Here is a 21,929-nt window from a genome sequence, read left to right on the forward strand (position 1 = left end):
TCAAGTCGGCTTACAATCACCTTCCCTTCCCCTCCCCACAACAGACACCCTGGGAGGTAGGTGGGGCTGTGAGAGCTCCAAGAGAGCTGTGACTAGCCCAAGGTCATCCAGCTGGCTTCATGTGTAGGAGTGGGGAAACCAACATGCTTCGCCAGATTAGAGTCTACCGCTCCAAACCACCGCTCTTAGCCACTACACCATGCTGCATCCTGCCTGTGTTCCACAGCACCAAATATAATATTCCTACTCCTATGATAACTGGAGAGAATAGGTGTACATCATGACCAGTATCCATTTTGACTAGTAGCCATGGATAGCCCTCTCCTCCATGAACATGTCCACTCCCCTCTTAAAGCCTTCTGAGTTGGCAGCCATCGCCATATCCTGGGCAGGGAGTTTCACAATTTCTGTGCCCAGTACCAAATTCTGTTCTCAGTTGTTCTTTATGTAGGTACCTGCTTTCTTCTGAGTAATCTGGAATGGCTGGCACTCCCATGAGACCAATCCATTTTATCCTCAGAACAACCCTGTGGGGTAGGCTGATTGCTTCTAAAGAGACCAGCGCCGACATTTTCTGCTCCAAGTCCGAAATAATCAAGTATTTTTATTTTCAAGTGTAGGGTTGTCCTTGTCTCCAACTGGCCGAAAGATCGGGACCGCCATGGACATCCAGACAGAGATGGTCTCAGGGCCTGAAGCGCCAACCAAGACCCTGGAGGCTCCTCCCATGGATTTAGAGGAGAACATGACTCCACCGCCCAACTCGGGAGAAGACGTTTACTCCGTCCCGCAACAGCTTGGAGGCCTGCCGGATGTTCCCGGGACCGGCAGTGGGGAATCCAGGCTCTGTGATCCCGAGACACAGAAAGATCCAGACAGCATGGAGGGGCCCAGCTGGTTCTCAGACCCCCAAAACGCCAGTCCCCAGAGAACTAAAGAAGAGGGCTCCAGGTAAATTCAAATAAATCACCTTTCCCTTAATGGTTTGTTCATTTTCTCTCTCTCTTCCCCCTCTCTCTAGGGTTGATGCCTGGAGATCTCCTGGAATTATAACTGATCTCCAAACGACAGGGATCAGTTCCCCTGGAGAAAATGGCAGCTTTGGAGGGTGGATTCTATGACATTATACCCCACTGTGTACTGCCTGGCTACCTCAATTGCTGCCATGCTACTGTGAGTAGCCAGGCAGACTGTAGTACAGACAAATAGGAATGGGTAGGACTATGAGGAGAAAGCAGGCCATTTCTGTCTCTGGCCCTGTAGAACGGTCTGAAACCCAAGCATCATCCCTCCCTGTCCAACCCCATGTTCCTCTGGGTAGAAAAGCTGAATTTATGATGTCTGTTAGCATTTTGATGCAGAACACGGGCCAGATAATTCCAACGAGAGGATTGTCCTGTTAAAAGAACAAGCGAACCGGGATGAATGGCTACCATATGGATCCGTGATTTGTGCTTGCAAAGACCAACTTGTGGGCCCTTAAACACAGATCTTGCGGCTTCTTGCGATTGGTTTTCCAAGTCTGTCTCTTTCAGTACTAACCCTATCTCTGTTGATTCCCCCCCCCACCCCCAATCTTTTGTGTTTGTGTAGAGGTTAAGAGCGGTGATGTGATTTGGAGCGGTGGACGCTAATCTGGAGAACCAGGTTTGATTCCCCACACCTCCACATGAGTGGCGGAGGCTAATCTGGTGAACTGGGTTAGTTTCCCCACTCCTCCACAAGAAGCCAGCTGGGTGACCTTGGGCCAGTCACAGTTCTCTCTGAACTCTCTCAGCCCCACCTACCTCACAGGGTGTCTGTTGTGGGGAGGGGAAGGGAAGGTGATTGTAAGCCAGTTTGATTGTTTCTTAAGTGCCAGAGAAAGTCGGCATATAAAAAACCAACTTTTCTTCTTCTTTGCTGCCACAGGAACATGGTGGGAGCGGTGGGAGAGCCTGCTGACGCTGTGGTCTTGGAGGACAGCACAAGCTGGGCCAGGAATACGGGCCAGGACTTGGAGGCGGGGGGTAGGCCTCAGGCCCCACCTGGTGCTGACCAGCTCATGGATTTAGAGGGCGGGGGGAGAGAAGACTGCCCAGAGGCTGACCAGAGCCAGCTCCAAGACCTGCTGGCCCAGCTCCAAAGACTCGGCCCCGGTTTCCATGACGGCTCGCCCAATTCAAAAGACGATCTGCCTACCTCGGACGGGGAGGAGGGCCAGGCTTTTGCAGACGAGAGGGGCCCGCTGCTCAGCCCTGCTGCCCGGACCGAGTGCAGGGGACTGCAGGGGGAATGCGCGCCCTGCCCGCTGCATCTTGCCATGAGGCGCAACTTGGGAGCAGCGTCCCACCGGTTCCTGCGACCCACCCGTGAGTGGCGGGGCCGGGGTAGCCATGGGCTGCTTTCGGTCGAGGCCAATCGGGAGGACCTCCTGAGCCTCTTGCGCTATGAAGAGGGACCCCCCGCCGAGCAGAATGACCACCAGACGCTGCTGGCATGCTCCAGCGTGGTGGCAGGGACGAGCTGCCAGGTGGCACGGGGCAAAGGAAAAACTGGTGCACAGGAGATGCCAGCGTGGCCTGACGGGCCTCCAGATCCAACCCTTCAGAGCTTGGACCAGCTGGGGACGAAAGGCTCCTGTCAGAGTTTTGCGAGTGGGGCTGCCGGTCCTGAAGACCCCAATATCTTGGGTTCGAGTCGGGGGGCCAACAGCCGCGAGGGCTCCCCGGAGCCAGGATGGAGAGTGGTGGCTGAAGGTTCCAGCCGCAGTGGAGAGCCGCCTCCCCCTGTAGACGAGGCTGTGAGTATCTTGCAACGTCTTCCAGCAGGCTGCCGTCTTTGTGTTGGCATCGGCCCTTAACAGGCACTGTGCTTTGCCGATCCCCTGCCCTGAGAGGCCTCCAGTCGCCAATAGGGTTGCCAGGTCCCTCTTTACCACCGGTGGGAGGCTTTTGGGGCGGAGCCTGAGGAGGGCGGGGTTTGGGACTTCAGTGCCCTAGAGTCCAATTGCCGAAGCGGGAACTGATCTTTGTCGGCTGGAGATCAGTTCTAATAGCAAGAGATCTCCAGCTAGTACCTGGAGGTTGGCAACCCTAGTCACCAAAGGGGAAGAAGTAGGGAAGGATCGATGTTCATACCAGCTAGGTTTCATTTGAGGAGGGGAGGGGGAAAGATTTGAAGGCAGGAAGGGTGTGGGGAGGCCCCATGCAGAGGTTCCATGAGGGGGGTTCTGATCCTAAGGAGCAGAACAGGTTACCTTAGCCGCAGCTAGGTTCTGTGCAATAGCTTTTAAAGTCCGCCTTTCAAAGGTTTCCTCAAGGATGGGTCTAATTTTTAATTAGGGGGATAACTAAAATCTAACTTGATGGATTTGTATTTTTGTGTTGCAAATTAATCACAATTGTGAACTGTGGACGATTTTATCAAGTATTCTTAGAATGGCAATGCTGTAATAAAAATCTGTTGACCCTAAGGAGCAGCAAGGGAGAACGAAAATCGCTTGAGGGAGCAGGGGCGCTAGGGGTGAAATACCTGGAGAGTTTGGGGGAGGAGCCTGAAGAGGGCGGGGTTTGGGGAGGGGTGGGACCTCGGCATGGTATAAAGCCATAGACTCCTCCCTCCCGTCCCACAGACTCCACTGTTCCCATCCCAATGGCATACTCTTGACTAATGATGTTGTTGAAACCCCCTTTGATTCACAATTTGGGGTGTCAGTCCCCTGCCCCACTCCTAAACTGAAGGCATGTCTCTCCCCAGTGTTGTTTGGCACCAACACTTTCTTTTTTCTTCTTCTTTCTTTCATTTTTATCAGAATAAAGCTGATCTGTCTTCCTTCCCGGCTTACAAGGAAGGTGAGTGAGGAATTTTGTTTCCCAGGGGCAGGAGCTGAGTGCAAGCAAGGGAACTCGGGGAGTGACGTCTAGCCAGTGTGAAGCCAGCAGCCAATTTGGAAAAAGGAGATTTTGCGTTCCTTCTCACCTACCCCCCCCCCACGGTTCTTTTAGAGCTCTCTAAGCCTCTCCTACCTCACAGGGTGTCTGTTGTGCGAAGAGGAAGGGAAGGTGTTTTTCTCCCTCTCCCATAATACTAGAACATGGGATCATCTGCTGAAGCTGGAGGGTGAGAGATTCAAGACAGATAAAAGGAAGTATTTCTTCACACAAACGCTTAGTTATGTTGTGGAACTCCCTGCCCCAAAATGTGGTGATGGCTGCCAACTTGGAAGGCTTTAAGAGGGGAGTGGACATGTGCATGGAGGAAAGGGGTATTCATTGCTATTAGTTAAACTGGTTACTAGTCATGATGCATACCTATTTTCTCCAGGATCAGAGGAGCATGCCTGTTATCTTAGGCGCTGTGGAACACAGGCAGGACAATGCTGCTGCAGTCGTCTTGTTTGTGGGGCTTCCTGGAGGCCCCTGGTTGGCCACTGCGTGAACAGACTGCTGGACTTGATGGGCCTTGGTCAGATCCAGCATGGACTTTCTTATGTTCTTCTGGAGGATGGGGCTACCAATGGCTACTAGTCAAAATGAATACTAGCCATGATGCATCCCTATGCTCTCCAGGATCAGAGGAGCAGGCCTATTATATTAGGTGCTGTGGAACGCAGGCAGGATAAATCTGCTGCAGTTGCCTTGTTTGGGGGCTTCCTAGAGGCACCTGGTTGGCCACTGTGGGAACAGACTGCTGGACTTGATGGGCCTGGGTCTGATCCAGCAGGGCTTTTCTTATGTTCTTATGTGTTTGTAAGCTGCTTTGAGACTCCTTATAAGGTAGAGAAAAGCGGGGTATAAAAACCAACTCTTCTTCTACTCAGAGAGAATGGCTTACCCAAAAATCTGTTTGCCTTTCTTCCCCCCCCCCCAATAAAATGTGTATTGTGCCTTTCTGCCCCCTTCCTTTTTAAAGTTGAGTGGGGTTGGGCCAAAATGGCGGATGCCCCGAGCACCTGCTTTTGTTACTGCGTTACTAAAACAGGCCTGCGCGGCTTTCTCAGTACCAGGTCCCTGTGAGCCTGAGGATCTACTCGATGGAGTCATCTTTGGGGCCAAGTACCTGGGCTCCACCCAGCTGATCTCAGAGAGGACCCCTCCCACCAATATCCGAATGGCCCAGGCCCAGGAAGCTGTGGACAGGATAAAGGTAAGGCCGGCAGCAGGGGGAATACTTTGCTCAAAGGGGCATCTCTCCCTTGGCTCCACTGCACAGCCAAGCACACCACTGATGTACTCTGGAACGCACTGTAGATTTTGTCTGCGAAAGATGGTTGCCAGCGTGGTGTAGTGGTTAAGAGCAGTGGTTTGGAGCGGTGGAGTCTGATCTGGAGAATTGGGTTTGATTCCCCACTCCTCCACATGAGCGGCGGCGGCTAATCTGGTGAACCAGGTTGGTTTCCCCACTCCTACACATGAAGCCAGCTGGGTGACCTTGGGCTAGTCACAGCTTTCTTAGAACTCTCTCGGCCCCACCTACCTCACAGGGTGTCTATTGTGGGGAGGGGGCAGTGATTGTAAACCAGTTTGATTCTCCCTTAAGTGGTAGAGAAAGTCGGCATATAAAAAACCAACTCTTCTTCTTCTAGAGTCACAGAAATCCAGGGAGTCAGATCTCACAGATTCATTCCGCTTTCCTCTATTGCAAGCAGCCTTCCTGGGGTCCGGCTCAAACCCTGTCACCTGTACCTGATCCATTTCTGAGTAATTTTCTGTTCTGCCAACAGGCTCCAGACGGAGAATCTCAGCCCATGACGGAAGTGGACCTCTTTGTCTCCACGCAGAGGATTAAAGTTCTCACGGCTGACTCTCAGGTGCGTCTCCGGCAGTTCCCTTGCCTTCCCGCAAAACAGAACGTTGCTTCCCGAAGACTTACTAGGGTTACCAGGTCCCTCTTTGCCACCGGTGGGAGGTTTTTAGAGTGGAGCCCGAGGAGGGTGGGGTTTGGGGAGGGACTTCAGTGCCATGGGGCCCGCCTTCCAAAGTGGCCATTTTTCTCCAGGGGAACTGATCACCTGTCGCCTGGAGATCAGTTGTAGTAGTGGGAGATCTGTTGTAATAGCAAGAGATCTCCAGCTAGTACCTGGTTGGCAACCCTAGTGCCACCTCTTGATTGGAGGGATCAGTTGGAATTTTGAAAATGTAATTTGTTATATACAGCGTTGTTTAAACTTTTTGAAAGGCACCGGCCATGTCTTTTAAAAATTAAACAGCCACATGTACAAAATTACATTTGCAAACTTCAGTACCAGACACTACAAAACCCAACCACATTCGGTGAAGGCGTACAACAAAGATCCATCCCAAAGAGACCATGTCCCTAGTATCTTTTGGGTTGCCAGCTGCAGGCTGGAAAATACCTGGAGATTTTGGGAGTGGAGCCTGAGGAAGGTGGGGCTTGGAGAGGAGAGGGACTTCAATGCCATAGAGTCTATTTGCCAAAGCGGCCATTTTCTCCAGGGGAACTGATCTCTGTCGCCTGGAGATCAGTTGTAATAGTGGGAGATCCCCAGCTAGTACCTGGAGGTTGGCAACCATAAGACTTAGGCCTCCTCCAAGCCTTCCACACTGACCTTCAACCTAACCAGGAAGCAGCATTTTTGTTCAAGTAGTTAATTTATTTGTATAAGGCTGGTAACATGCATGGCACAGTACAAGAAGGTGGGTTCCTGGCCCAAGGAACTTACGATCTAAAATTTGAGAAAAGGGAGGGAGGATAGTGTGTGCCTTCCAAATATTTAGGTTGAGTTTCAGTAAGGGAAAATAGAATAAAGGGTTGTGGCAAAGATGGGTTTTGAGGAGGGATTTGAAGGAAAGGACGGAGGTAGCTGGGAGGTGGTGATGGCTGCCAACTTGGAAGGCTTTAAGAGGGGAGTGGACATGTTCATGGAGGGCTATCCATGGCTACTAGTCCAAATGGATACTAGTCATGATGCATCCCTGTTATCTCCAGGATCAGAGGAGCAGGCCTATTATATTAGATGCCGGGGAACGTAGGCAGGATATTGCTGCTGCAGTGGTCTTGTTTGAGGGCTTCCTAGAGGCACCTGGTTAGCTGCCGTGTGAACAGACTGCTGGACTTGAGGGGCCGTGGTCTGATCCAGCAGGGCCTTTCTTAAGTTCTTTATGTTCTTTCTTTCCCCTTTCCCCACAGGAAGCCATGATGGACCACCCCCTCGCCACCATCTCATACATAGCCGACATTGGCAATATCGTGGTGCTCATGGCCCGGAGGAAGCTACCTCGCCAGGCAGACACTTCTGCGGAGAAGCAGCTCTACAAAATGATCTGCCATGTCTTCCACTCAACTGATGTGAGCTTTGGGGTGGGTGGGGGAACAGTGAGCTAAGTGGGTTATGTGTTCATGCACGCAGAGGCCCACACAGTGTTTGTAAAGACCATTCCATGGAGAATAGAGTTAGACAGGGGACTTTGCAAGGATGGTTTGGTTCCTCTGTTCCCAAACCTGGGATCTGGAAATAAATCTCCTGCCAATAGTTTGACCAAGACTGGGTTTGGACTCTTACACACACATTATAACATGCCAATAAAAGCAACAGGCTTCATTGAAAAGATTAAAGAATAGGTTCAGGATTAAGCATAAGGCAAGAATAAGCAGGTGCAATAAAAATAACAAAAATGGCTTCCTAACATACGCTTACAAGTGTGAAGGCAGGCAAGCGACAACATCTTCCGTTCAGCATAGGTAACACAGCAGCAGGTAGGAGATGCAGCTAGATGGTTCCTGGCCTGTCGCTGGGAACCCACAAGGACTTGTGGGAGGCCTCCCATTTCCCCCTCTCCCAATATTTTCTCCCTCCCTTTCCTGAACGTGCCCCATGGCCTCTCCCCTTTTTCCTGTTCCTTCTCTCCTTCCCACCCCAAAACGTACATTCATCTGCCCCTTCTTGTTCAGGGTGTGAGGGTCTCTTCTAGGGCCATAAACCCATTCTGAAACTGTCTCTAATTTTTGTGTCTTTCTGTCCCATCTCTTCCATCTTTCTGTCCTGTTCTCTCCGGTATCAGAGGAGCATGCCTATTATATTAGGTGCTGTGGAACGCATTCAGGACAATGCTGCTGCAGTCGTCTTGTCTGTGGGCTTCCTAGAGGCACCTGGTTGGGCGCTGTGTGAACAGACTGCTTGGCTTGATGGGCCTTGGTCTGATCCAGCATGGCCTTATCAATGGCTACTAGCCAAAATGGATACTAGTCATGATGCATACCTATTCTTTCCAGGATCAGCCTATTATATTAGGTGCTTTGGAATGCAGGCAGGACAATGCTGCTGCAGTGGTCTTGTTTGAGGGCTTCCTAGAGGCACCTGGTTGGCCACGGTGTGAACAGACTGCTGGACTTGATAAACCTCGGTCTAATCTAGCATTGCTTTTCTGATGTTCTTATGCAGGCCCAGTTGATAGCCCAGGCAATTGGCCAGGCCTTCAGCGTGGCATACCAGCAGTTCCTGCGTTCGAGCGGCATCGACCCCAGCCAGGTTGGCCCTCGCCGGTATGACGATGACGATGTACAGGCCACAGGGGAGGACCTGTTCAACGGGGATTTGGCTCACTTCTCCAAGCAAGAGAACTGTAAGGAAGTAAGAACGGGCGAGATATGTTCTCCTGGGGCTGGAGGGCGAGATAGGGGCACTGAGACTGACCACGCTGCTGGATGGATCTTTGACACTCTTGTCGGACCCGGTCTGGGGAGTGTGTGTGTGTGTGTTAAGTGCCGTCAAGTCGCTTCCGACTCATGGCGACCCTATGAATGAAAGTCCTCCAAAATGTCCTATCTTTGACTGGGTTCTCCTGGGTCTGGGGAGATCCAGGGTTAAATCTCCACTCAACCTCTGAATCTTTTCCTGACCTGCCTGGTGTAGTGGTCAGGAGCAGCGGACTCTAACCTGGAGAACTGGGTTCGATTCCCCACTCCTCCACTGGATTCCCCACTCCCCCACTTCCCCACTCCTCCTCTGGGTGACCTTGGGCTAGTCACAGTTCTCTCTGAACTCTCTCAGCCCCCACCTACCTTGCAAGGGCACCGCTGAACATTCGATCAAATGACATGTATTGTTTACCCCCTTCATTTAGTCACAATAGAAAGAGGTCCCCCGCCTACTAAGGATGCATCTATTAAAATCACAGCATGGTGGAGCGCAGCAGTCTGTTAAATAACCACTCGGTTGGTCAAAACATGAACATTTTTGAAAAATGAGAAAGTCCTATTTTTTAACATTGTTAACATTGAGAACACTGAGTTATATTTTTTGACCGGTGACCAAGAAGAGGAAGAGGAGGAGTTGGTTTTTATATGCCGACTTTCTCTACCACTTAAGGAAGAATCAAGCCAGCTTACAATCACCTTCCCTTCCCCTCCCCACAACAGACACCCTGTGAGGGAGGTGGGGCTGAGAGAGCTGTGACTAGCCCAAGGTCACCCAGCTGGCTTCATGTGGAGGAGTGGGGACACAAATCCAGTTCACCAGATTAGCATCCACCACTCTCGTGGAGGAGTGGGGAATCAAACCTGGTTCTCCAGATTAGAGTCCACCACTCCTAACCACTGCACCACACTGGCTTCCATATAGCTAGACCCCCCCTCCCAGCACCCCGTCTTAGAAGAGGTCATTTCCTTAAACTCATGTTTTGGTCTTTCTCTCTGCGGCCTACCTTTCACGCTTGCACTGTTGCCCTCGCAGGTCTTCATCCGTAAACAGAAGGGGGAGATCTTGGGGATCGTGATTGTCGAGTCGGGTTGGGGTTCCATCCTGCCCACGGTGGTCATCGCCAACCTGATGCACCGGGGAGCAGCGGAGATGTCCGGGAGCCTGAGCATCGGGGATCGCATCATGTCCGTCAACGGGACCAGCCTGGTGGGGTTGCCGCTTGCTACGTGCCAGAACATCATACGGGTGAGGGGCTTGTGCCCAGAAAGGGTCTCACAGCTTTAGAGCAGAGTCCAAATCTTACTATTTATTGCCTGTGTGAATCAGCATGTGTGACGCAGAATTCAGCATCCGAACAGCCTTGCCCTGCTTCTCTTTCTTTCTGGGATCTGAGGGCACAACTGTAAACTTGGAAGGCCTGGTGAAATCTCAGAAGAGGGAGTTGTGGCTCAGTGGGAGGGGCTGTGGCTCAGTGCCAGAGCATCTGCATGGCATGCAGAAGGTCCCAGATTCAATCCCCGGCATCTCCAGTTAAAGGGACCAGGCAAGCAGGTGATGTGGAAGTCCTCAGCCTGAGACCCTGGAGATTCATGGAGAGGGGCTGTGGCTCCATGGTAGAGCATCTGCTTGGCACACAGAAGGTCCCAGGTTCAATCCCTGGCATCTCCAGCTAAAGGGACCAGGCAAGTAGGTGATGTGAAAGACCTCTAGCCTGAGACCCTGGAGAGCTGCTGCCAGTCTGTGTAGACAATACTGACTTTGATGGACCGGGTCTGATTCAGGATAAGGCAGCTTCATGTGTTCATGTGAGCTGAACAGGATTTTTGTTTGTGGGGCAGGACTTCAGGACCAGGCCAAGTTATCCTTTCCAATTAGTAGAGACAGAAGCCATGAAACAAAAAGTGCATCATTAAAAGCAAAGTTTAGCATTTCTTATACTCTTCCAATAAACATTACACACCATCCTATAGAATTGTTTTTAGGTCTTTAACAGATTTAATTTGATTTATTTGATTTTTAGGCTGTCCTCCCCGACCAGGTGAGGCTCAGGGTGGCTTACAGACCTTTAAAGCAATTTCAACAACATGGTGTAGTGGTCAAGAGCGGTGGTTTGGAGCGGTGGACTCTTATCTAGAGAACCAGGTTCGATTCTCCACCCCTCCCCATGAGCTGCAGAGGCTAATTTGGTGAACCGGGCTGGTTTCTCCACTCCTACTCATGAAGCCAGTTGGGTGACTGGGCTAGTCACACTCTCTCAGCCCCACCTACCTCACAGGGTGTCTGTTGTGGGGAGGGGAAGGGAAGGCGATTGTAAACCTGTTTGATTCTTCCTTAAGTGGTAGAGAAAGTTGGCATATAAAAACCAACTTCTCTTCTCCTTCTCCTCCTTCTCCTTTTCCTCCTCTTTCTTCTTTTCCTCCCCCTCCTCCTCCTCTTCCTTCTTTTCCTCCCCCTCCTCCTCCTCTTCCTTCTTTTTCTTCTCCTTCTAATTAAGAAGAAGAGTTGGTTTTTATATACCGACTTTCTCTACCACTTAAGGGAGACTCAAATTGGCTTACAATCTCCTTCCCTTCCCCTCCACACAACAGACACCCTGTGAGGTAGGTGGGGCTGAGAGAGCTGTGACTAGCCCAAGGTCACCCAGCTGGCTTCGGGTGTAGGAGTGGGGAAACAAATCCGGTTCACCAGATTAGCCTCTACTGCTAATGTGGAGGAGTGGGGAATCGAACCCGGTTCTCCAGATCACCGGTCTTGACCACTACACCACGCTGGCACAATTTCTGTACACTTAATAAGATGTTGGTTATGCTTGCAGATGAGGTGGTAGGTAAACTGGAGGAGATATTTTGGCCCCCGGCGTCATCTTTCCTGGTGAAGTGCACAAGTGTAGCCTTTCTAAGCCGTCTCTAATCATGTCTCCCTCCCAGGATTTGAAAAACCAGACCGAAGTGACCGTGAAAGTTGTGCACTGTCCCCCAGTAACCATGGCCATTGTCCGGCGGCCTGACACAAAATACCCTCTGGGATTCTGCGTGGAAAACGGCATTGTGAGTATTGGGGGGCTCAAGTGAGTAAGCCAAGGTGTCTTCTGATTACGGAAGGTTAGGGGGGGAAAGCAAACTCTGTGACACCCATTAAGGCTGTATATTACACCACACTGGCTGTCTATTGGGAGTAAGTCTATGGGGAGGTCTCCCAACACATTCCTGCCACCAGGTGCTATATTGTGGTTCTCTCCCCCACCCACCGTCCAGATCTGCAGCCTCATGCGTGGCGGGATCGCAGAGCGGGGCGGCATCCGGGTCGGGCACCGCATCATCGAGATCAACGGGCAGAGCGTGGTGGCTATGCCACACGAGAAGATCATCCAGATCCTCACGCAGGCCGTCAGCGAGGTGAGCGTGTTTTCACGGCTTCCGGACACAAGTGAAGGCAGAAGTTGCCTCTTATTTAGCCAGACCACTGGCCACCCAAACCAGTTTTGTCCAGAGTCGTCCCATCAGCTTGCTACAAAAGATCCTTTTAGGCGGAAATGCCCGGGATTGAACCGGGGACCTTTTGCAACCAAAGCAGGTGTTCTGCCTTTGAGCCACTGCCACAACATAATTTTATAGACCTCTATTACGTCTCCTCTTAACCGCCTTCCTTCCAAGCTAAACAGCCCTAAGCGTTATAACCGCTCCTCACAGGGCATGGCTTCAACGTGGCTTCTCTCTCGACACCACCCCTGTAGACAAGGGTGGGCTCTCTGCATCCTTTGACAATACGACCTTGTAAATTTCATTAATAGACCACTGAGCACCCAGCATGCTCCGGGAGGCATGGAAAGGAAGGGGGCTAAGCCTGCTCAAGCGCCTGAGACAGCATTAAATCCGGGGGGGGGGGATTTCCCTACAATTCATTTTGCCCACCACTCTTTGCAGCCTCTCCCTCCCTCCCCAGCTTGCTATAATCCAGGGGTGTCAAACATAAGGCCCGTGGGCCGGATCCGGCCCCTTGAGAGCTCCTGTATAGAGTCCATCCATCTCTTGTTGGGTCTTCCTCTTTTCCTGCTGCCTTCGACTTTTCCTAGCACAATTGTCTTTTCCAGTGACTCTCGTCTTCTCATAAAGACTGCATTAACAGAAGTATAGTGTCCAGATCACGCGAAGTGATGGTATCGCTTTACTCTGGTCTGGTTAGACCTCAACTAGAGTACTGTGTTCAGTTTTGGGCACCACAATTTAAGAAAGATGTAGACAAGCTGGAACGTGTCCAGAGAAGGGCAACAAAGATGGTGGGTCTGGAGACCAAGTCCTATGAGGAAAGATTGAAGGAGCTGGGTATGTTTAGCCTGAAGAGGAGAAGACTGAGAGGGGATATGATAACCATGTTCAAGTACTTGAAGGGCTGTCATATAGAGGAGGGTGCCGAGTTGTTTTCTGTTGCTCAAGAAGGTCGGACCAGAACCAACAGGTTGTAATTAAATCCAAAGAGTTTCCGTCTAGACATTGGGAAGAATTTTCTAACAGAGCGGTTCCTCAGTGGAACAAGCTTCCTCGGGAGGTGGTAAGCTCTCCTTCTCTAGAGGTTTTTAAGAAGAGGTTAGATGGCCATCTGTCAGCAATGCTGATTCTGTGACCTTCGGCAGATGATGAGAGGGAGGGCATCTTGGCCATCTTCTGGTCACTAGGGGTGTGGAGAGGGGAGGTAGTTGTGAATTTCCTGCATTGTGCCGGGGGTTGGACTTGATGGCCCTGGTGGTCCCTTCCAACTCTATGATTCTATGATTCTATAATGTGACCAAAATACGACAGCCTCAGTTTAGTCATTTTAGCTACTAGGGTCAGTTCAGGCTTGATTTGATCTATAACCCACTGATTTGTTTTTTGGCAGTCCACGGTATCCGTAACACTCTGCTCCAACACCACATTTCAAAGGAATCTACTTTCTTCCTATCAGCTTTCTTCATTGTCCAGCTTTCACACCCATGCATAGTAATAGGGAACACGATGGCCTGAATTAAATTGATCTTGGTTGCCGGTGACACATCCTTACACTTCAGAATCTTTTCTATCTCTTTCATGGCTGCCCTTCCCAGTCTCAATCTCCTTCTGATTTCTTGGCTGCAGTCTCCCTTTTGGCTGAGGATGGAGCCAAGGAATAGAAAGTCTTCAATAATTTCAATTTCCTCATTGTCAACCTTAAAGTTGAATAATTCTCCTGTAGTCATTACTTCTTGATGTTCAGCTGTAGTCCTGCTTTGGCACTTTCTCTTTTAACTTTCAGCAGTAGTCGTCTCAAGTCTTCGCAAGGTTTTTCTGTCATGCCCCGTCACAAAATAGTGATTTGATCTAGAACCCACTGATTTGGTTTTTTGGCAGTCCAGCGTATCCGTAACCCTCTCCTCCAACACCACATTTCAAAGACATCTGCTTTCTTCCTATCAGCTTCCTTCACTGTCCAGCTTTCACACCCATACATAGTTATAGGGAACACGATGGCCTGTATTAACTTAATCTTGGTGGACAGCGTCACATCCTTACACTTCAGAATCTTTTCTAGCTCCTTCATAGCTGACCTAATCATTGTACCGGTTCCATTTTTTCCAGGTGCACATCAAGACCATGCCAGCATCAACCTACCGGCTCCTGACCGGCCAGGAGCAGCCGGTATTCCTCTGAAAGGAGACGTCTCGGGTGTTTCTCGTGTTCACTTCACACAGTGTCCCCTCCCCCCGTGTTCCCGCACACAAATCCAGCCTCTGCAATGGAGTCCCCTCCCCCAATCCTACCTGCCTTTTTGAGTTCTCCGAGGGGCAGACGGCGTTTGTCTTTCACCCATTAAAAAAGAAGAGTTGGTTTTTATATGCCGACTTCCTCTACCACTTAAGGGAGACTCTAACCGGCTTACAATCACCTTCCCTTCCACTCCCCACAACAGACACCCTGTGAGGGAGGTGGGGCTGAGAGAGCTGTGACTAGCCCAAGGTCACCCAGCTGGCTTCATGTGCAGGAGTGGGGAAGCAGCTGGCCCCAAAAGCACATGGGGGTAGATGGGATTGTATCCACTTCAGGCTGCAGTTGAGCGGGGACGGGTGGATCACACTTGGTTAACGTTACCCCCTAGTATTTTGTTTAATTTGGGTGAAAAGTTCTCTCCCTTTGTACAGTCATGGAGTGTGTTTTTTTTTTTTTAACATGCACTCCACATGGCACTCCACTTGCTGCTGGCGGAAGTGGTACAGTCTACCACCGCACGCTGAGAAATGAGAGGGCGGAGCGTCAAGACGGTAGGGCAGACCGTACTGCTTCAAGCTTCAGCCAAATATCCCAGCTTCAGGATGGTTTTTTTTTTTAGGCAAAAGGACATTCAAAGCCACCTTGAAAGTTTGCCGGATACACAAGATTTGGAGTAGGAGTGTGGGGTGGGGGGAGATACTGCTTTGGGAAAGTCCCTTCTCTTCCTGCCCCCCCATCTTCTTTTTTCTCGTGGCATCCCACAGGGTGGGCAGATGGTCAGGCCTTCCCTCCCTTCGCTGAAGCCAGAACGCACACACTGCCTTGGTAGGAGATCCTCAACACTCAGCTCTCGCTCTGGAAAGTTAAGGCACAACTCACGGCCTATGGTTGCCAACCTCCAGGTACTAGCAGGAGATCTCCTGCAATTACAACGGGTCTCCAGCCAATAGAGATCAGTTCCCCTGGAGAAAATGGCCGCTTTGACCATTGGACTCTATGGCACTGAAGTCCCTCCCCAAACCCCGCCCTCCTCAGGCTCCCCCCAAAAAACCTCCTGTCGGTGGCGAAGAGGAACCTGGCAACCCTACCTAGGATGATCCTGTTTCGGTTGTGTTTTTAAAGCAGGTCATGAAAGACTAGGGTTGCCAGGTCCCTCTTCGCCCCCATGGGGGAGAGACGTTTTTGGGGTGGAGCCTGAGGAGGGTGGGGTTTGGGGAGGGACTCCAATGCCATAGAGTCCAATTGCCAAAGCGGCCACTTTCTCCAGGGGAATGGATCTCTTATCGGGCTGGAGATCAGTTGCCATAGCGGGAGATCTCCAGCTACTACCTGGAGGTTGGCAACCCTATACACGACCTTCCCTTACATGCACGCAAGACCAGTCAAGGAGGTCCTGGCCCCGTTAGGAAAGAGGCGCTCCCTCTTTCCCTGTGCTGACAGTTTGCAAACGATGCCTCCAAGCCCTGCAGCGCCCAAATGCGCGCTCTGCAGATTGTCTGTAAATCCTGACTGTTGAAGAGACGGATTGCTGCTTCCCTGCCTTAGAAGCCTGCCTTTCTTCTCCAGGAGAAGGCGAGGCATCGCGCGTACGCAGGCCTGCCTACCTCTCTCGCAAATCCAAGGGAATCCTACTAGTTTGCGATTCTTAATGCAATCTGAGAATAAAGGGCCTTTGAAAACTGGGTCCTGTGGAACTTGGGTGTGTTGTTATGGACAGGTAAGAATTTTCGAGGTTCTGATGAACGGAGAAGGTACTTCCGTTCCTCAGCTATTTGTAGGGTGGCCGGGTCCCTCTTCGCCACCGGCGGGAGGTTTTTGGGGCAGAGTCTGTGGAGGGGAGGGTTTGGAGAGGGGGGGAACTTCAGTGCCTTAGAGTCCAATTGCCAAAATGGCCATTTTCTCCAGGGGAACTGATCTCTATTGGCTGGAGATCAGTTGTAATAGCAGGAGATCTCCAGCTAGTACCTGTAGGTTGGCAACCCTAGCTATTGGCAAGTGCATCAAATTGCTTTTTGAACCAGAGCAATACATAATCTGGAAGGTCCAGAGTTTCCAGGCCTCTGCCTCGAGGGTTGGTTGGTTGGTTTGGAAAGGGCATGCTTCTAGCCCTTAGGGATTGATAGCAAATGGGTAGTGTTGCCAGGTCCCTCTTCGCCACCAGGATGTGGTTTTTGGGGTGGAGCCTGAGGTGGGCAGGGTTTGGGGAGCGGCTTCAATGCCATAGAGTCCAATTGCCAAAGCGGCCATTTTCTCCAGGGGAACTGATCTCTATTGGCTGGAGATTGGTTGTAATAGCAGGAGATCTCCAGCTAGTACCTGGAGGTTGGCAACCCTACAAATGGGTAACGTAGAGGAATGGGGGGGTCCCATGTGTTTGCAAAATATATTCGGGTTGCACAGTTTAGGGGGTCACTTTGGCACAGAAAATACCAAGAGGGCAGCATCCTATTGGTTCTTACCAGTGCCGCCAAGACTAGCCCTTAAAGCTGAAAGGCATGCCCAGGTTGTCCTCCCATCTCAAAAAGGGTGGGGGGAGAAGAAGAGGAGGAGGAGCTGGTTTTCATATGCCAGCTTTCACTACCACTTAAGGCTCAAACCGGCCTACAATCACCTTCCCTTCCCCTCCTCACAATAGACACTCTGTGAGGTAGGTGAGGCTGAGAGAGCTCTAAGAGAGCTGTGACTAGCCCAAGGTCACCCAACCGGCTTCATGTGTAGGAGTGGAGAAACCAATCCAGTTCACCAGATTAGCCTCCGCCGCTCATGTAGAGGAGTGAGGAATCAAACCCAGTTCTCCAGATCAGAGTCCACCGCTCTTAACCACTACACCACACTGGCTCTCCAAATTAACCCTAATCCTGCAATTCTATTATGCAAACGTGGATTATTTCCCCCTCTTTCTTTGCTGAGTCGATTACGTGCCCGCTGCTCAAGGGAGACAGTTCGGCAGGGCTCAGAAACCAGCCCCTGGGATTGTCGTTCAGCAATTTTTCAGACTTCTGAGGTTTCGACAGCCTTAGAAATGCACACACTTTGAAGTGTACCTTTGGAACTCAACAAGGTCACCTCTACCAGGTGAGCAGCATTCTAAAAACGCTCAGAGCAATTAGTAGGTACGCTCCCAGTAATACTCGCTGAGCTGCTCTGTATTATCCCCGTGCACACAAAACACACACCTTTTGCAGATAAGGAGATAAGAAGAGTTGGTTTTTATATGCCGACTTTCTCTACCACTTAAGGAAGAATGAAACTGGCTTACAATCGCCTTCCCTTCCCCACAACAGACACCCTGGGAGGTCGGTGGGGCTGAGAGAGCTCCAAGAGAGCTGTGACTAGCCCAAGGTCACCCAGCTGGCTTCATGTGGAAAAGCGGGGAAACCAGACTGGTTCTCCAGAGCAGAGTCCGCTGCGCATGTGGAGGAGTGGGGAATCAAACCCGGTTCTCCAGATCAGAGACCCCCACTCCAAACCACCGCTCTTGACAACTGCACCACACTTGCTTGTCCAAATCCACCTCGTAAACTGAGGCAGGACTTGAGCAACAGACCTTTCGGCTGCGCAAGTTCACAAGCTTGAATTTTTTCAATGGAATTGAATGCTCAGGAAGCGGATTCTTGCGCTCAGTAGTTGTTCTGGGCTGCTATTGAATCTTAGGCACGTCTACCCACAGTTCCTGCTCCCCATGAGCTACCAGGAACAAAACAAGCATTTACTAAATATTCCCAATTTGGAAAAGGTGCTGTGGAACACAGGCAGGAGAATCCTGCTGCAGTCGTCTTGTTTATGGGGCTTCCCAGAGGCATCTGGTTGGCCCCTGTGTGTGAACAGACTGCTGGACTTGATGGGCCTTGGTCTGATCCAGCAGGGCTTTCCTTACGTTCTTATGGAGGACGGGGCTATCAGTGGCTACTAGTCAAAATGAATACTACTTATGATGCATACCTATTCTCTCCAGGATCAGAGGAGCGTGCCCATTATCTTAGGTGCTGTGGACCACAGGCAGGATGGTGCTGCTGCAGTCGTCTTGCTTGTGGGCTTCCTGGAGGCACCTGGTTGGCCCCTGTGTGAACAGACTGCTGGACTTGATGGGCCTGGGTCTGATCCAGCAGGGCTTTCCTTACGTTCTTATGGAGGACGGGGCTATCAGTGGCTACTAGTCAAAATGAATACTACTTATGATGCATACCTATTCTCTCCAGGATCAGAGGAGCGTGCCCATTATCTTAGGTGCTGTGGACCACAGGCAGGACGGTGCTGCTGCAGCCGTCTTGTTTGTGGGGCTTTCTGGAGGCACCTGGTTGGCCGCTGTGTGAACCGACTGCTGGACTTGATGGACCTGGGTCTGATCCAGCAGGGCTTTCCTTATGTTCTTATGACCCCCTCACACACACAACCAAGATCTTCCTATTGGCCAGCAACTTGCCTGTATTTCCTTCTCTCTGCTGCTGCTCCAAAGGAGAAAAGGCATGATGTATCTGAGAAGATTTCTTTATTACAAAGCATACATTGTGCCTCACAAGTAGAGGGTTTTGCTGGGCTGGCCGGAGGCAAGACAGCCTCCAGGTGAACAGGTGTGAGCTAGTGACCGAAAAGGAAGTTTGTAAAAACCAGCCCAAACTTGGCAGGGGTGGTGGTGTTAAAAACGATCCATGCGAAATGGTGGATCGCTCTGTTAAAAAGGTAAAGGTAGTAGTTGTGGTTCTTTCATTTTCACACGCCAAGGGAGGACTCTTATTTGGACAGCCCCGGCTTCGCTTGTGCGGCCCAAGGATGGACCCAGCAAGGGAGCGAGGGGTGTCCGGAAACCACGGACGGCGCACGCAGCTCCCCGAGAGAATGGGGCGCGAGGGCAGCGCCAGGCAGCAGGCGGAGCGGGACCGTTGTCATGCCGTGGAGAGGGTTTGGCGCCTTCCCTGCGTGCCAGGCTCCGGAGGAAATCAGGGAAGGCCGGCCAGATTTTCCAGCTGGGAAGCCGGAGGTGTGGACTGACCTAATTTCTGTGGGGCTGATAAAAGGAGGCCTTGCTTGGGTTACCCTGGAGGCTGGGAGGGGAAGATCTGGCACCAGCCGAAGGGAAGGCACTCCCTCCTTTACTCCTGCGCTCGAAAAAGTTCCCTTGGCAAGAATCTCAAAAAGGCACAGGGCTGAGAAAGGAGAGCTCTCGTGCTTCTCGGCGGCAAAAGAGCCTTGCTCCCTCCCAGATCTCTTTTCCCCCCTGTATAGGATGCATGAGTCTTTGAAGTTGCACCCAATGTGGCAGGGGGGGGGGGAGAGATGTAGTCGGAATGGGGGGTGGGGGTCACAGGTCGGTGGCTGGCCCCCAGTCGTAACCGTAGTCCTGGTCCGACTCGGAGTCGTAGACGTGCGCCTGCGTGAACTTCTTCCGGAGGGCTTCGTGCTCATATTCCCTGGCAAGGAGACAGAAAGGTTGCGAATTCTGCAAGGCGGTTGTGCTTGTCACTTTCTTGCATGCACAGAAGAAGAAGAAGAGTTGGTCTTTAGACCCTGGTTTTCTCTACCTTTAAGGAGTCTCAAAGTGGCTTACACTCACCTTCCCCTCCTCTCCCCACAACAGACACCTTGTGAGGCAGGCAGGGCTGAGAAAGTTCAGAGAGAACTGTGACTAGCCCAAGGTCACCCAGCGGGCTTCATGTGGAGGAGTGGGGAATCGAACCCGGTTCTCCTGATTAGAGTCCGCCGCTCAAGTGGAGGAGTGGGGAATCGAACCCGGTTCTCCAGGTTAGAGTCCGCCACTCATGTGGAGGAGTGGGGAACCGAACCCGGTTCTCCAGATTAGAGTCCACCATTCATGTGGAGGAGTGGGGAATCGAACCCGGTTCTCCAGGTTAGAGTCCGCCACTCATGTGGAGGAGTGGGGAACCGAACCCGGTTCTCCAGATTAGAGTCCACCATTCATGTGGAGGAGTGGGGAATCGAACCCGGTTCTCCAGATTAGAATCCGCCACTCTTAACCACTACACCACGCTGGCTCTCCAAGAATCCCAAAGCTATCCCTGGTTTATTTAAAGAATCTGAACATTAGCTCAGTTTTACAAATAACCCTAGGTATTGGTAGCCCTAGTGGTTGGATTTAATCACTACTCCAGAGAGCTCAGGAGTTGTTTTTTTTGGGGGGGGGTCCCGCTACAACACATCCTCACAACCACCCTGCAAGGTAAAGCTACAAAATAGGGAGGACCAAGGTGGGGGGCGGGTTTGAATAGCAGTGCTTGCAAAGCCCAACACTCAGGCCCAACACTAAAGAGGAGGGGCCATGGCTTAGTGGTAGAGCCTCTGCTTGGCATGCAGAAGGTCCCAGGTTCCATCCCCGGCATCTCCAGTTAAAGGGACCAGGCAAGTAGGTGATGTGAGAGACCCCTGCCTGAGACCCTGGAGAGCGGCTGCCGGTCTGAGTAGACAATACTGACTTTGATGGACCAAAGGTCTGGTTCAGTAGAAGGCAGTTTCATGTGTTCAAAATATAACATAGCAACCCTTTTGAGAAGGGGCTGTGGCTCAGTGGTAGAGCATCTGCTTGGCATGCAGAAGGTCCCAGGTTCAATCCCCGGCTTCTCCAGTTAAAGGGACCAGGCAAGTAGGTGATGTGAAAGACCCCTGCCTGAGACCCTGGAGAGCCGCTGCCGGTCTGAGCAGACAATACTAACTTTGACGGACCAAGGGCCTGATTCAGTATAAAGCAGCTTCATGTGTTCACGTTTGTGAGCATAAGAGAAGCACTTTCTAGAACAGGTCAAAAAATGACAATATTTTGAGAACTAAACCTGGGCAGCACCTTGGTCAATCTGAGCAGCCCTGCAAATAACCACCTGCCTGCAGAGAGATTTGCATGGGGAATTGCCTCCCCCACCAAGCCGTTGATAGTATGCCTTGGCGGTGGGTGAGGGGGTTAGTATCGTCTGCCCATCTTTGCAAGGCTGATACTGCATGGGCAGCTGGTCTCTACCACTTGGCGAGTCTGTTGCAAGGATAAAACCCCACCCCACCTATGTCACCCTGAGGAAGGGGAGGGAAATGCAAGGGGAAATCTGGTGGAACCTAACATGTTCCTGCTATTCTTTTCCATCCAAAACAGCCCAGTGCAGCAGTTTTAAGTGTTTGACCAGGCAGGCTTCAAACCTTCATTTGCCATGAAACCCAACGGGTGATTCCCAGCTCAGTGGCCTACCTCGTAGGGTTGTTGTGAGGGGAAAAATAGTGGAAAGGAGAACTGCGCGTGCTGCCCGGGACCCCTTTGGAGGAAGGGCAGGACACAAAAAGTAACAAAGGCAAAGGAAAACCCTCCTGCTCCAAAGGAGGCCATCCTTCTCTCCTGCAGAAAAACAGGGAAGATTTCCCACTTGGAAGGGAGGCTAGTGACCCCTACCTGGTAGAATAGTCCTGTCTCCATTGACCTTCGGGCTGTTGGTCACCATCATGCTGAGAAAGAGAGAGAGAAAGCATAATTTATGTCATTTTCCTGGGATATTAGCTGTGATACATACCTATTCTCTCCAGGATCAGAGGAGCAGACCTGTTAAATGAGGTGCTGTGGAACACAGGCAGGATGT

At 51.3% G+C, this 21,929-nt stretch overlaps 2 protein-coding genes across 2 annotated transcripts in view; one reads left to right on the plus strand and one right to left on the minus strand.

Moving 5' to 3' along the window:
- The first annotated feature begins 661 nt into the window (after nucleotides 1-661).
- Nucleotides 662-14,316, plus strand: APBA3 (amyloid beta precursor protein binding family A member 3). The gene is made up of 11 exons (XM_056867642.1): nucleotides 662-951; nucleotides 1,912-2,782; nucleotides 3,794-3,833; nucleotides 4,982-5,127; nucleotides 5,705-5,791; nucleotides 7,132-7,290; nucleotides 8,384-8,572; nucleotides 9,674-9,886; nucleotides 11,569-11,688; nucleotides 11,896-12,036; nucleotides 14,233-14,316. Exons 1-11 carry the CDS (start codon nucleotides 662-664, stop codon nucleotides 14,302-14,304), a joined length of 2,328 nt encoding a protein of 775 aa, XP_056723620.1. The 3' UTR covers nucleotides 14,305-14,316.
- Nucleotides 14,317-19,660: 5,344 nt separating this feature from the next.
- The window catches only part of TJP3 (tight junction protein 3), a 32,188-nt gene continuing 29,919 nt past the window's right edge, over nucleotides 19,661-21,929 (minus strand). Inside the window, exons 18-19 of the mRNA XM_056867643.1 lie at nucleotides 21,746-21,798; nucleotides 19,661-19,769 (exon numbers count right to left, since the gene is read on the minus strand). Coding sequence (XP_056723621.1) covers nucleotides 19,661-19,769; nucleotides 21,746-21,798 — 162 coding nt within the window. The remainder of the gene's footprint in view (nucleotides 19,770-21,745; nucleotides 21,799-21,929) is intronic.

Source organism: Euleptes europaea, chromosome 2, assembly GCF_029931775.1.
Source record: "Euleptes europaea isolate rEulEur1 chromosome 2, rEulEur1.hap1, whole genome shotgun sequence".
Taxonomy (NCBI): domain Eukaryota; kingdom Metazoa; phylum Chordata; class Lepidosauria; order Squamata; family Sphaerodactylidae; genus Euleptes; species Euleptes europaea.

Bases quoted from the DNA above. Each gene is read 5' to 3' on its own strand.
- APBA3 (XM_056867642.1), top strand. From the start codon at position 662: ATGGACATCCAGACAGAGATGGTCTCAGGGCCTGAAGCGCCAACCAAG. The intron at 3,834-4,981 runs GTGAGTGAGGAA...CGGCTTTCTCAG, and splicing joins CTTCCCGGCTTACAAGGAAG to TACCAGGTCCCTGTGAGCCT. The intron at 11,689-11,895 runs GTGAGTATTGGG...CCCACCGTCCAG, and splicing joins TCTGCGTGGAAAACGGCATT to ATCTGCAGCCTCATGCGTGG.